The sequence below is a fragment of the Cynoglossus semilaevis genome, chromosome 4, assembly GCF_000523025.1.
Source record: "Cynoglossus semilaevis isolate Cse_v1.0 chromosome 4, Cse_v1.0, whole genome shotgun sequence".
Classification (NCBI taxonomy): Eukaryota; Metazoa; Chordata; class Actinopteri; order Pleuronectiformes; family Cynoglossidae; genus Cynoglossus; species Cynoglossus semilaevis.
Genome location: NC_024310.1, coordinates 18,337,523 through 18,352,552, shown reverse-complemented (window position 1 = coordinate 18,352,552; position 15,030 = coordinate 18,337,523). Strand labels below are relative to the sequence as shown.

The window sequence follows — 15,030 nt, the reverse complement described above, 5'->3', positions numbered from 1 at the left end:
ATCTGTGATCATTGAAGGTTCATGGAGAATCTGCATTCTAGGTGAAGGAATTATTGATGCAAAGTTTTATATTAGGATTTTAAGAAAACATATGACTTAATGGTTTCTTTTCCTCAGTCAGACAGAGGCAGGCACATTTTCTGTGTGGTTGCCTGACTGGCCTGCCTGCAGTCCATATTATAAAACATATGACTTAATGGTTTCCTTTCCTCAGTCAGACAGAGACAGGCACATTTTTCTGTGTAGTTGCCTGACTGGCCTGCCTGCAGTCCAGATCTGGGTCCCATTCATAATCAGACAATGGGCGCTTAGGACCTTTATGTGGCTCAAGTCATTAGTGTATTATATATGTGAATTTATATATATAATTTTATTTTTTTAACCTTTTCTACATAAATTCTAATTTTATTTTTTAACCTTTTCTACATAAATTCTACCAGGCAAATCTGTGACACTGTGTCCATTACTCACCATGGTGTGTTCATGTGTGTGTGATCATCAGTCAGAGACATATTTCATGGATTAGTTCAAAACAGAATCTGAATTGAATGTGCATAATGCAGTTTAATCCAGACATGTGCAGCCATTTATTATCACACACTGTGTTTTGTTTTTGTTTTTTGCATTGAATTTGGTTACAATCTGTTTGTTCCAAGAACAACTGTAGAGCCTCTGTCTTCATTAGGTGATGAAACGTCACCGTTTTTCACACATTCTGTGGATTAATTAACAAGTTCTACTTGTGTCGTCTTACCTTTCTCTATGTGTGCAACGCCGGCTTGTGTTTGTGTCGTTCTAATTTGCTCGCGTGTGTCTGTCTGCATCAGAGTCGTCAGCTGGAGTCGGAGACGGGGACGACGGAGGAGCACAGTCTCAACAAAGAGGCCAGGAAATGGGCGACGAGGGTGGCCCGGGAACACAAGAATATTATTCATTACAAGAGAGTAAGACGGCCGTGTTTGTTCTCGATTGTTACCGTAACAAAACTTAACTCGATTGGCTGATCAAGTGTGTTTGTCTCTGTGTTATTTCCAGTCTCTGGAGGAGTGTGAGACTCACGGGCTGCCAAACACAGAGCAAGGCAGACTAGATGTGGAGCTAAAGATAGAAGACACCAAAGAGAACATACGCAAAGCTGAGGTCGGTGTCTGAGATAATGTTTAGTTTGATCATAAACCAAATATAGATACATGCCGGCGTCAAACTCCACTGTCTTTATTTACTGAACAAATGTAACTCCTTGGATCCATAACATAAAACCACAGTCTGAATCTCTACTTCAGCTTCTTTATTTTCTCACTTTTTGCCCACTCCTTCCTTTTGCCGCCTGGATACAAGTTGCAGGGTTATCTATCATTCATGTATTGATTCTGACCAGTGAAGTGCGTGAGGCTGTGAATTAGAGACGCAGTATCGTCTTTTATTTTCCTCACTCCTATTTTCTCGCTCATTCTCCCTCGGCAGTGCAGCGTTCATTCTTACAGCCTCTTTTCTGCATTTCTTACTTCTTCTCATTGTTTCTTGTGTTTCTGTCAGGGACTTAATATATGTCAGATATCTAGCACCCTCTGCTGCTGGGTACAAAAATAGATTTTCCCTCTTTTCTTCTGTGAGGAGTTTTTAAACCTTAAACCAAGTTTTAGCCTTTAAATAAACAGATTTTTTTTTAGCTAATTAGTTGACTTTACATTACATAATATATAGTTTTCAGGGGCAGTCATCATTTGACCACACCACCTGTTTTTCTGCCACACCCACCACCTCTCTCCTCCTCCTCGTTACTCTCACTCTCACACACGCCGTCCATCTGCTGCGTTCTCTTTTCAGCATTACCTTGAGTGAGATGATGCATATTGCATGAGTTCATTTGGTTGAAATGGCTTCATCTCAGAGCTCTTTATCGCAGAATTACAGTGCGAGTGAGAGTAGCGCGGCTGACACCACACAGGCTTGATTACAGGACACCTCCAATCCGTACCATTTGTTGGATGATTTCTGGGAAAAATCAAGGTGTGCTTCAATTTCAAGCAGATGATACTGCATTATGGTTGTTATTGAAAATGCTAAATATGTAAATAAGTCCAAATTAAATGAGAGGGAAATGTATGGAGAGATTAGCGGTCCGTCTTTGCAGATTATTTACCTAAACACACAGGCTGGGAGTAATGTTTCCTGTTTGGTTCCGCACATTTCCAGCTGAATATTTTATTAGCAACGCAGAGAAGCATTCATGAACTGCTTCCACCTGCCAGAAGGCCTGTTTTATTTTTCTACACAAACAGTCCATTCTCACTCTACAGTTGTTTCAAGAGTACATAAAAAAGCCAATAAAACTTTTATCTCCATAAACACAACTAAAAGCTGCTGTAAGCTCGGCCTCGTAGTGCACGTATTGCTAAGTAATGGAAAAGGTGAATTTAATCTTATGCTGTGTCATCACAGGCCATTGAATGAGCAGCATTGAACCATTGAAGGATGAACATATATATATATATATATATATTCTTTACCCTGCTTTATTGTTGTTTTAACTTTGCATTCCATAGCTCTTCCGCAGAACTAACTTGTATCTCAGGAAGCACTCTCCATTTTCATTGCAGTTTAAATTGAATCAATAAACACAGGATGAGAGAGTGCACTTATAAGGCTGACCTGTGCTCAACGACTGCTGCTCTGACTCTATTACCTCTGAATGGATGCTTTAACGCTCGTGTGTCAAACTCAGAGCCAGTGGGCCAAATCCGGCCCGTCACATCATTTTATGCGGCCCACCAGAGCTTCACATGTGTATAGTTGTCGTATAGTCTGTACTGATGTGTGCTGGATAGTAGGGATCTAAGACAATATTGATGCACCAATATATGGTGATATTCCATTTCACAACACCGTATCTACAGCACTATATAGAATTTAATTAAGAATTAACATGCAAATATTTATGGTGCTGGTTTGTTTTATTTTGCTTTTCTTTCTTCTCTAGCGATTACAAATATAGATTATTCTGTTGCAGTTGTTAGTAAACTGATGTTGAGCACGTAACAGCATTGTGCATTTTCTAAGATGACAGTTTACTACAATTAAACGACAGACTATTGCCAATACACACCCCTACTGGGTAGGTTAAATGTATTGGGCAAATACTATACTACTAAGTGTGTAACATATGCAAGGCACCAGCTGAGATGCACTGAGCATACAGCACACACACACACACACACACTGCTCCCCAGGCACTCAGCTTGAGCTGCCCCCTGCTGACTTTGGCGATGGGTGAAATGGGTCACATTTCCTTTCGTGCTGTGGTGTGCTGTGTCACATTGACAAGTAATTTACCTGTATTCAATTCACTTTCATATGCATGGCAGGTACCGTATTTTCCGGACTGCAAGTCGCGTTTTTTTCATCCTTAGGCTGGGTTTGCGACTTATACTCAGGTGCGACTTATATATGAAAAAATATATATAATTTCACATTGACGGCCGCTAGAGGGCACTCTAGGCTTGTGTGCCAGTATCTGCTACTCCTGTACCACTGAAACTGTACATGTTTGTTATCTTCACACTGACAGCTGCTAGATGACACTGGTGCGACTTATACTCTGGAGCGACTTATACATTATTTTTTATCTTTGCATTTTTGGCTGCTGCGACTTGTACTCCGGAGCGGCTTATAGTCTGGAAAATAGTAATTACAGTAAGTAAGTATAGTAGTATAGTAATTCACAATTTTACTTCTCTTCCATCGAATTGAATGTATAGTAAGCTTAAAGTACATTTTTATTTTGGGATTACATTAAACGTGTAACAATATTTGTTTTATTACAGCTTTTAAAAGGTGTAATAAAAATGCTTTTTTGGAGAAAAAAACAAAAATTATGATTAAAAATGACACTATAATTTTCTGCTTAAATCTTATCTCTTTGAAATTAGTGAACAACACTTAAGCTGTCATGGTACCGCGTCAAAATGTTACTTCTTTTCATTTGGTCATTTATCTCTCTCTCTCAGACACATAAATTTACTAAGCATGTTAGGGCTTGTCTCCCTTGTAAATCCTTGATAACAGAGCAGAAATGTGTGTGAAATTCTCTAAATAGAAATTATGTAATTATTTCAGTCTTTGCTCTGGGGATAATTGAGTGAGAACGGTTACAAAAAGATGTTTTGTTCATCCTAACAAGATGCTGAAATCTATTCTCAGAGGGAAATCACACATGACTGTTTTGTTAACGCACATTATCAACACTCATCAGAAATAGCAGAGGCGGTGCTCACCGTCAGTAAGTCGACAGAATTGGACAGGAAAAGTCGATATACAGCCTTTTATTTTTGTGTCTGAGTAGTTGGTGTCAAATCCATCTGTTCCTTGTTGTGTTTCACAACATTTGTTTCCAAAGAATTGGAAATTAGGACTTACAGATGGCCAAAAAAAAAATCACAATTCCTACTTACAAAAAAGATTCCTTTATTCAGATTTACCACCCGTCTATCTTGCAATCTTTTTCTGTCAAAGTGATTTTTCGCAGGGTCGAGGTAGGTGGAGCAGTCAGTTTGAGCCAATCATCAGGCAAGGTTCTATAGAAAGAGCTCAAATCCTTGTCCTGCAGCCTCAGTGTTTTCTCTTTAACACCCTGTAGTCTCTGGACAGGAGCTTTTTGTTTTTGTCTAACCAGACACTGTAACGAGGCTTTAACCAGGGAGGCATGGAACCCCCAGAGATTTACAGTCGGTCCGTCTCCACTGTGCACCCTAATGTCTGCTCCCCTCTCTTCTGTCTTTGCTCTCTCTCACCGTTTTCTTCACTTTGCTCCTTCATTACACACTTCTTCCCCTTCTCAGTGTCTAAAGGGGCAGATTGATGGCTCAAGCCTGCCCATTTCAGAGACAGACAGGACAGAATCTCCAGGCCTGATCAATACACAACCTAAGCCCCTTCTGTTGGCAGCAGTTTTGTAACGCACCAGCCTGAGCTCCCGCTCTTATATAACCATTAGCACACTTTAAGAGGTATTAATGACAAGTCGATGTATAGGGTCCAGCTGTAAAAAATGTTAATTCACAGCATTGTTATGAGGGCTGTCAAATTATTGTAACTGCCATAATATGTGAAACTATTTAGAATGAAAGATGTAAACACATTTGAAGGCATGCACAGGTTTTTCATGCACTGAATATTTAACAATTACACTGTTCACTAGGGATGAAAAAAGGAGCTCCTGACAAATTATGACCAAATACTATAATTATATTATTTTTTTATTTGTAAGAACTATGCGAAATACCATTACCAAGTGAAACAGTCTTGTTTACCCCATAAACTAAAGTTGCTATCTTTACTAACAGAATACAATAATGCACATTTATTTACAGAAACACTGCGCATCACCACTTGTCTCTTATTTAAAGACAAATTGAGCTAGTCGTATTTACCTCGCTAACTGTAACTATACATTAAACAACAAAATGATATATAAAAATATTACAGAAACACTGTAAAACACATTCTGTTTGAACACCTGAATGTCACTAATGTGCCAATGCCACCACCTCATTTTTTTTATGTCAACCGGTGTAAACTATCATAGTGAATAACCAAGTTGTCATTTAAGACAACAGAGAAAACGTTTTGGTTTTACCAGAGAAACAGCATTTATTTGCAGAGACGTTGACTTCTGGTATGGCGTCGACTCTCAACATGTCTTCAAACCAACTATACCAGTCAACAAAACTATTATTTTTTTGACATAATTCCTTCTTATGGATTATAATAATATATAATAAAGTACAAATAAGTAAACACATACGTCTACTAATAGTCTTTCTGTCCTAGCAAATAAAATGTTTCATTGCCATATTTAGGAATGTTCATTTATCTCAATTAATGTTTTATTAGGATCACGATTAATCATGAATAATCTCACAGTTTTTCTCTTTGAGTCTGTTTAAAATACAGGAACTGGTGAGGATTGAACTAACATTTTTAACATGAACTTCTGTCTTTCTTCCCACAGACAGTAAAGTTGAAAGCTGAGGCACGTTTGGACCTTCTTCGGCAAGTGGGTGTTTCTGTGGATACCTGGCTAAAGAGTGCTATGAACCAGGTGCGTTGTGGAGTGTGTTTGTCTGGAAAGTATTATTTGTGAGGACATTTTGTTTTGAGGTTTAAAATTTGTTTTGAATTTAGAATTGGGGTCAGATCAGAGTTGGCTATATGATTATTGAATTATTATTGAAGTAGTCCATATGTGGCGGAGTCACCGAGTGAGAGTTTGAGGAGTAGTGACAAATGACAAATCCTAGTATGTGTATGAGTGTGTGTTCCTGTTAAGGTCGCTCTCTGGAAGAACGCTATCCCTGACTGTATCTTTGTGTTCTGTAGGTGATGGAGGAACTAGAGAACGAACGTTGGGCCACGTACACGTCACACGATCCCTCACTGTCGGTAAGATGCCTTCAATCCCTGTCTTTGTCCTTAGTTTTTTAATTAAATGCGATTACAGTAAGTGTACTTCTAATGCAGCAAATTTTCACTGTTGGTTTTCTAAATGGCCAACGTAGTGACCCAGTTCAACCCATTTGGAACCGATCACTCGATGTTTGTAAAAAAAAAAAATCCTATTGGCTTAACTGTTCTCCCAAAAGGCGTATTTGCATAAAACTTTTAACAGTAAATCATTTCAGGCTTCACTCATAATTTTTATTCTAAACTTTTATGAACATATGATAATAAAAGCAAACACCTGGCCAGCATAGTTCCCCAGACAGTCTGCTGCCTGAGTAACACAATTCAAAGAAAGTTGACCTTGGTTCAGCCCCATGATCATTTGCACTGCACTTTCAGCCTCTTAAAACATCCTGTTGCCACAGCTGAATGCTGATGTAAATCTCATACAATTTTAAGTACGTCACCTTTAGTTTTACTGCCAAAAAGACGTAGTGCTGAGGCACACTGAGCGGTCGCTGAGTGTTTCTCCAGGTTTCTTCGAATCTGTTGCATTCGAGTTTGACTGGGGTCGTCTGGTGAAACACTTGTTGAGCGTGGGTTTTTTTTTATATAAGTTAACCCAGGCGAACGAGTTCACCATTTTTTTTTTATTTATTTCAAGTTAACCCAGGCGAACGAGTTCACCACATCCTGTCATGGTGTAGAAACTTCTCGGTGTTCATCGGGTATAAAGCGACACCCGAGCTAAACTTCACATAACCTGGAGAACACTCTGAAAACCTTGTTAAATGATCATTCTTATTATAACTGTGCATCACTTAGTTCGTATGGATTTATGCCGTATGTGTGTTTTCGAATGTAATCTGACTTTCAGATGTGTGTGCAAGAGAGTGCATCTATCCACCAGACCCCGTGTCTGTAAACTTTACTGGCAGCACTTGACATTCTGCTCACATGATATTGCAGTTTGCAGCTGTTGCCAAAAAAAGAGATGAGGGGAGAGAGAGAGAGAGAAGGAAAGTCTGGGATGTAAAGAGTTCAGGCTAGAGCAGGGGTGTCAAACTAATTTTCACACACAGTGGGACACCGTGAAAAAATGTATTTAAAGATGTATTTATTTAAAGATATTCCGTCAATATTTTAAAATAAAAGTCATTCAGACTCAGATACAAACAGAATACAGTCTAAAAGAGGTTTTATTTTATGAAAAATGGAATGATCCTTCAATGGTCAGGACCTTGGTACTGGTCTGTAGTAGACGGGTGGAACTGGCTGACCAGTCCTTGGAACAAAAAAGGTTGGTGACCGCTGGTATAGATGTAACTACTCCATAACAGACAAATACATGTTTCTGCAATTGATTATTATTTGATTGATTATAAAAACCTTTAATCTCTCAGGTTAAGAAACTCTGCTGCATGGACTTGAAATGCTTTTTAAGGTCCTGCAGAGCCACACAAAACGGTTTGGCGGGCCGCATTTGGCCCCCGGGCCTTGAGTTTGACACGTATGGGCTAGAGGGAGAAACAAGGAAGTGATAAAGTTATACAGAGAGCGCTAGTGGGATGGAGAATGTGAGAAATGACAATTAATATAGGACATGAATATATACTGTATTGCCGCTTGAAAATAGAAGCAGCCCCAGACATGTTAAATGTAAAGATCAGATATATCTACATTCATCTACAAGCTGGCATCCCGGACTTTATCAACACGTTTGCTCGTCTTATTCACGTGTTAATGAGATGCATCGGCGGGAGGCCAGACGTGTCGACTACTCCTCCACTCTTTGTTGAACGTGTCAGCGAAAAGGCCAGAGAGGAGTCGGGGCTGTGCACCGAGGCATGTGACAGCAGTTCAGCAGCCTGTGATTTTATTTCGGGCGCAGACTCCAGACTCACGATTCTAACACTCGCAATTAAAGAGGCAGAGACGCTGCAATCACGAGGTGTGCAGCCAAGGAAATGAAGAAACACGGAGCAGAGTGAGACAGAGGGCAGTTTGCTGATCACAGCGAGGTCGCAAACCTGAGACTAGTAAAAAAGCACTGGACAGCTAATGAAATATTATCTGCAGAGAGGCTGCAGGGATCAATGAGTGGTGAAATAAGGCACATCCCTTTTTACTTTCTACATTGCACTTATTTTTAATAAATACAACTATAAAATACTGAGCGTAGTGAAGTGAACCGTAGTTTCTTTTCCACAGTTACTTCCAACATTAAAATATCATTTTCACCACTATAACATTCAGGACTAATAAATCAGGGTATCAGCTGATCTACCCACACATAAAACACAATTTTAATAATTATTCTCAAAAATGTAATGGTATAACCCATGCAATGCAGCCGAGAAATATAATGCCTTTGTAATTAGATCTTAAATTTGAAGCCGTTTGCAACCTAATATTTTTTATTGAGCATCATCTCTGCGTTCAAAGTCATTTCCTGTGAGAACACAACTCTAACTGCACTCACAGCACAGGAAAATGTAGTACTACTTTTAGACATATAAACAAGAGACTCTGTGGATTGTGTAATGTAGCATTTTGTAGCTCAACGCTGACAGCATTTTGTTGAAAATGCTTTAAAGATTCTTATTGTTTTTATTTCTTCCACAAGAAGAAACAATAACAGCCATTTAATTAATCAATGGAATGACATAATAAATACCAGCAGCAGCCAGCAAGACAAAGTTTGGTCTTTCAAATTGTCAATAGTCTTAGCGATAATAATGTCAAGTAGTAGGAGATTTCAAAAAGAAGAAAAGGTTACCAGACCAAGACTCAGGACTCCCACTGGAATATTAATGTTGTGAGCCGAGACCAATAAGAACGAGTACTAAAAAAGAAACCCAAACTTTGGAAATCATGATATAAAACCACAGAGAAGTAGTTCTTAAATGGAATAAAGGTGAACTGGCCGCGAAACTGCAGTAGTGTTTTTTTTTTTTTTAAGATTTTATGTCCCAGAAAGGAATGGTCTGGTCTCGCACAAACACCGTCGTAGACTATCCGAGTCATCGTAAATGCTTGTACAACACTCTCATAACCCTTATGTGACAGTGAAGGCGGTGGCTTCAGCCAACAATCTAAGCTGAAACAAGCTTGTTTTGACAACAGACAAATCTACTTTGTTTTGGTTGAAGGCCATGTTAATAAACCTAAAGAGCTAAAACTGTCATTGGAACCACTAAGCAGCTCAGAGCAGCGAAAACAACATTTTCAAGGTGACTTCTGTAACAAAGAGACTGTTCAGATCCTTCCAAGATCATTAGCTTGTTTAATCAAGTCAAATATAACCTTTTGATTTTAAGTGGTTAAAGAATTGGGGCGTGAAAGTTACAACATGTAGGAAAAAAAGGTGGCCCCAAAGAAATCCGTATAGGGCCCACTTGTGTTCCTTGGAGAACTCCATCGAAGAGTGTTGTCAATTACTTTCTTTAGCACTACATTCATTAATTGTTAACATTATTTTTTTTTATAAGATTGTTGAAAGTAACAAACACAGGGTTTTACTTTTCCTATTTTATATCCTGTATCTTAGAGTCTAATCTGGAGAAATTGCACACAGAACAAGCATCTGTGTCAGTTTATTGTGTCAACAGAAATCTGACGACTCAACACAATGACTTCAGAGCAGGCATATGCATACACAAACACACACACACACACACATGCAGACTTTTGTTGTGGTCATGGCAGCCTGCTTTGTAATGAATCTGTCGACCAGATGGATCGTATGACCTTCATGTGAGCCGGTAGAACTCTTGAGAACAAAAGGAAGGAGGGGTTGGATCATGTGCACTGTTAGTCCTTTCTCACCTGAGTCTAAAAGCGTTTTGATCACAGGAACGAAGAACCAGAAACGTTGCAAACTGGACGCAGAAGACTTTTGATTAGTTTGAAAAACTTTTGGGTAATTGTGGAGATTTATGGGTGAATTTGACTCCTTGACATTTTCTTTGTGGTGGATAATGTTTAAAATGGTGTCAAGCTGTTATTCTTTTCGTGGTCCTAAAGGGCACAGTTGACTTGGAACGTGAGGACGGCGAGGAGTGTGAGGAGAATATGGAGGTTTTTGACGACAGCAGCTCCAGTCCTTCAGGAACCCTTCGGAACTACCCTCTTACCTGCAAAGTCCTGTACTCGTACAAGGTAAGAGACAAACAGACACGCACGCATCCATGTATGCACAGGGCTGCTAGTGTGTCAGGATTGCTGGTTGAAATCCCCGCCCTGGCAGGACTGTGGTGTGTTGAGCAGATGCAAGTAAAGTGAAGCTGTTACATCTGTGTTAAACACTTTGATGTTTCCCAGATAGGATAGATGTGAAAAGTAATTTCCCTCAGGGGAATGAGAGAGTAGTAAAAATATTACTGGAGAATCGATGTTTCCGGAATCAGACATACTTTACCGATACCCAGGGTGAAATTGTTGGTGCTATAGTTGCTTCTGCAGGAGCCATTTCAAAGAGCAAGATAAATTTAAATTGCCACAAGCAAGTACAGCACCAAGTGTAAATTTACAGCTTTAGTAGATTTTGTTTCATCATACCAAAGGATAGCACCATATTTCCAGACGCACGTTTTTTCATCCATTGGCTGGTTTTGCGACTTATACTCAGGTGCGACTTATATGTTAAAATATATAATTACACGTTTCTTATTTTCACACTGACAGCCGCTAGAGGGCACTCTAGGCTTGTGTGCCAGTATCTGCTACTCCTGTGTAGTGACTTGAAAAGACTGGAAAATACAGTATGTTTTTGTTTTGTTGCTATAACACTTTGAGTCACATTGCTGTCTCTGTTGTTTAGGCCTCTCAGCCGGATGAGTTAACTATCGATGAGCAGGAGATGTTGGAAGTCATTGAAGATGGAGACATGGAGGACTGGGTCAAGGTCCACAAACAAACCCGAACAGTTTAATCACATCTTTTATTGTGCAGTCTATGTGTCTTGTTTTTACATGGTTATATATGTTTCCCAGGCTCGCAATAAAACAGGACACGTGGGCTACGTTCCAGAAAAGTACCTGCAGTTCCCTACCTCCAACAGCCTCCTCAGCATGCTCCAGTCGCTCACCACGCTGGACGCCCGATCGCACACCTCGTCCAATTCCACCGAGCCGGAGCTGCACTCTGTCTGCATCAACGGAGACGCAAACAGTGAGCATCCCGAATCTAGGCAGAATTAAATGCTCCTCTCTATAATAGAGAGTTATTCTGTTCAAACACATTAATGTGAGAGAGAGAGAGACGTGGTGTATATACAGCAGCAGCTTTAACCCTTGTACTTTATATAATAATTGGCCTCCCTCTAAAGTGTTTAGCTGTAAAACACGAGGGCCACTTAATTCTAAAACATAAAAAAAAAACCACACATTCTCTGTGTCTGTCCGCTCTTTTATTTCTAGCTGTAAACAAATCCACACTCCTGAGTTGCATTTTGGCTACAGGCATAGAAACAATCAGTTCCAATACTGCATTTAATGGCTCATTGAGCTTCTCCGAGCAAACTGAGGGCTGTTCAATTTGACAACATATGTAACAAGGTCTTCAGAAGGGATTTCATGGCTATGTCTTTGCACCAGGGACGAGTCACATATTTGATTCAGATATTACTGTAAACCAGTGGTGCTCAAAGCGGGAGGTGGGAACCTCCCGCAGGGTTACAAAGCTATTTCAGGAGTACCAATATTTTTTGGGGGAATTGGCAAAATACTTTTGGGAACCGCTGCTACAGACTTAGTTGTTATTTCCAGGGCTCTATTGTTTGAGTGTATTTTCAGTGTTTGCAGAGATGAAGATGTTGAGATTTTCACTGGGAGTGACCAGGATTAGAAATGAACAGATTAGAGGCACAGTTAAGGTGGAGCAGTTTGGAGGAAAAGTTAGACTGGAGGGCTTGAGACGGAGTTGCCAGAGGCGAAGAGGAAGACCTCAGAGGTGATTTTAGGATGTCGTAAAAGAGGACAAGCTTTGTTACATTCCTGTTTTTATTTGTCCTCCTTCATTGCTCTGCGTCTGCTTTCCAAACGTAATTGGCTTCAAATAAGGAAAATTCCCTCCTTGGTTTCATTCGTTTTCATATCTCTGCTCTCCGGCACTGAGTACAATTGTCTTAATATCAAAGGCAGTCAGACAAAGCTGGTCTATTTCCCCAAGAGTAATTATTCTTATGTCTCGCTGTTCCTCTTCCCTCTGCAGTGGTTTATGTCCGTGCACTTTACGACTACGAGGGCCAAGCAGACGAGGAGCTCTCCTTTTGCGAGGGAGCAGTGATCCGCCTTTTGAATCGCAACACTCAGACAGACGATGGTTTCTGGGAAGGCGAGCTCAACGGGCGAGTGGGCGTCTTCCCTTCAGTACTTGTGGAGGATCTGACTGAGAATGGGGAGCCAAGTGGAGGAGGAGGAGGAGGAGGGACAGGCCTTATAGAGGTAAAGTACAGTGGTCCCTCTCCTGTTGCGGTGGTTGCGTTTCAAGAACCACTGCGAAAAGGGAAAATCCGCAAAGTAGGGGCGAGATAGTTATTATATTATTCACGTATATATTTACCCGTTACGAACCTCCCCCACACTGTTATTGTATTACCCTTTCCCACACAGTTATATGCACTGCAGAGTTTGAGAATGGAAATATAAGACATACATATTACGTAAATAAATTAAATACACAAGGGGAGATGCTTAGAGATGCTGCGATGCATGAGCCAATCAAAGTTAGAAACACAATTTCGTGTTCGATCTTCTCTAGGTAAACAAAGCTACCAGCGATGTCTTTTAGTTTATTTTTTGCTCTATTTTTACTGTTTATTTTTTTTTAGGTTAGAAAATGTTTTTATCACAAAAAAAAAGAAAATATTGTAATATTTATGAAAAGGACCTCAATACAGCGAAACTCTCTATTGACTCTACTGAGGGGGCGAAAGGAGAACTGCCATATATAGAGGGAATACTGTATATATAAAGATTTTTTTTAAAAGAAAACCTGTTTGGGCATGTATGAGGCTAAAAATGTGCCGTTATCAGTGTTTCCTCAAGTCAGGAAAAAACAGGAGTAGATTATTGCAGTAATCAGAGTACTCTGTTGTTTTCTTCCTTCCGTTCTCACTTACTCCATCGGCGGGGTATGGTTCACTAGAAGTGGAACAGAAGTGCCATTTTCCTGCAGCACATTGATTAAAAACCATGTTCTACAATCAAAGACTTGGTTCTTATCAGTGCCACTCACTGCTGCTCTAGGGACCCACCCACAGGAAGGACACAGCCCCTCCCTTCCAAAAGCATGTAGTCATAACACAGGACACTAAACTACATACTTGTCGTCTTATCAGAGAAGATAAGCACATGACGTATTCCTTTATAATTACACTTGAATGTAATTGACGCACAGTTAACAGACAAGCCCAAAATATTCTCTTAAAATGTATTTAATTATAATTTAAAATCTATAAAGAGACTCTACAAAGTTTGGATAATAAAATGATGTGCACTGTTACATTGTAAATATTCTGAGCCTCTTGCTTTGATTTAATTTAGCCAAAAACAATTACTTATGGAGTTTTTTAAAATTACCTGCTGCAGTAACTTTTTACATTTAGATTAGTACTTCTCAAATAGCCGGGCGGCGCCCCTGGTGCGGCACCATGTGGTGCCAGAGGGGCTGTGAGGGCCTTCCAGTGGAATATGGAATGCTGGACATAAGTGTACCACTGCTGTAATGCATGGGCCGCATTTGGCCCCCGGGCCTTGAGTTTGACACGTATGCTCTAGGCGATTTTTTTTTCTCATTTTCCTCATCAATGTACAATATGTGGCAAACAATATGCCCCACATTTTCCTCCTCAATGTACAATATGTGGCAAACAATATGAATGAACTGAGATAGAGATCTGTTTATTAACAAACAATATAAAAACACTATAAAAAGTCATGACTTCATTTGATGACATTGTTTATTTAATGTAAATGACTCAACAACAGATATTTCCAAAAATGAAACCTTTTCCTCCGTAAATGTTTTCCAGGATTTGAGTTCCATCCAATCTTTTGTTGTAGATCTCATCATCTGGGAAGCTACCACCTTCTCTACCGCCTCTTCCACTGTACGACCAACCTCCCATCAGCCCTTTCACCAGCCCTGAGACCTCTACCCCACCTCCCCTCCCACGTTCACCCTCTGTTGCACTTAACGGTGAGCACAAGCTTCCTCTGCCTGCCTCGTCTCACAAGAGTTCGCTGTCCACCCACAGTAAGTCCCACATACCAGCATCATTATTAAGGGAAGTGATGGGGAGGGGAGGGGGGGGTCACTGTGTTTTCCCATCAGTAAGCCTTCTTCATGTCTGTGTAGATCCAAGCTCTAGCAGGAGTCCAGTGTCTCCAGGATTTCCTCAGAATCATCCACAGAGATTCACCACTGACGGAAACCCTGGGAAACTACGGCCGGTTAGTGTCCAGCAAGTTTTCTGTATAAAAAAAGACCCTAACTTTACTAAACTTAAACAGCAGAGGCTAAAAACAGAGCACAGTAACAGTTTGACACGCAGAGAAAAAGCAAAGAATAATGTGCAGGTGGGTG

General features: G+C 40.1%; 1 protein-coding gene across 3 annotated transcripts in view; it reads left to right on the top strand.

Moving 5' to 3' along the window:
- fchsd2 (FCH and double SH3 domains 2) overlaps window positions 1-15,030 on the top strand; it is a 54,721-nt gene that overhangs the window by 38,986 nt on the left and 705 nt on the right. For all 3 annotated transcript variants that reach the window (XM_017032226.2, XM_017032227.2, XM_025055366.1), the window contains 10 exons: window positions 828-944; window positions 1,036-1,140; window positions 6,011-6,100; window positions 6,379-6,441; window positions 10,468-10,602; window positions 11,264-11,347; window positions 11,436-11,613; window positions 12,655-12,887; window positions 14,508-14,700; window positions 14,803-14,897. In XM_017032226.2, coding sequence (XP_016887715.1) covers window positions 828-944; window positions 1,036-1,140; window positions 6,011-6,100; window positions 6,379-6,441; window positions 10,468-10,602; window positions 11,264-11,347; window positions 11,436-11,613; window positions 12,655-12,887; window positions 14,508-14,700; window positions 14,803-14,897 — 1,293 coding nt within the window. The remainder of the gene's footprint in view (window positions 1-827; window positions 945-1,035; window positions 1,141-6,010; window positions 6,101-6,378; window positions 6,442-10,467; window positions 10,603-11,263; window positions 11,348-11,435; window positions 11,614-12,654; window positions 12,888-14,507; window positions 14,701-14,802; window positions 14,898-15,030) is intronic.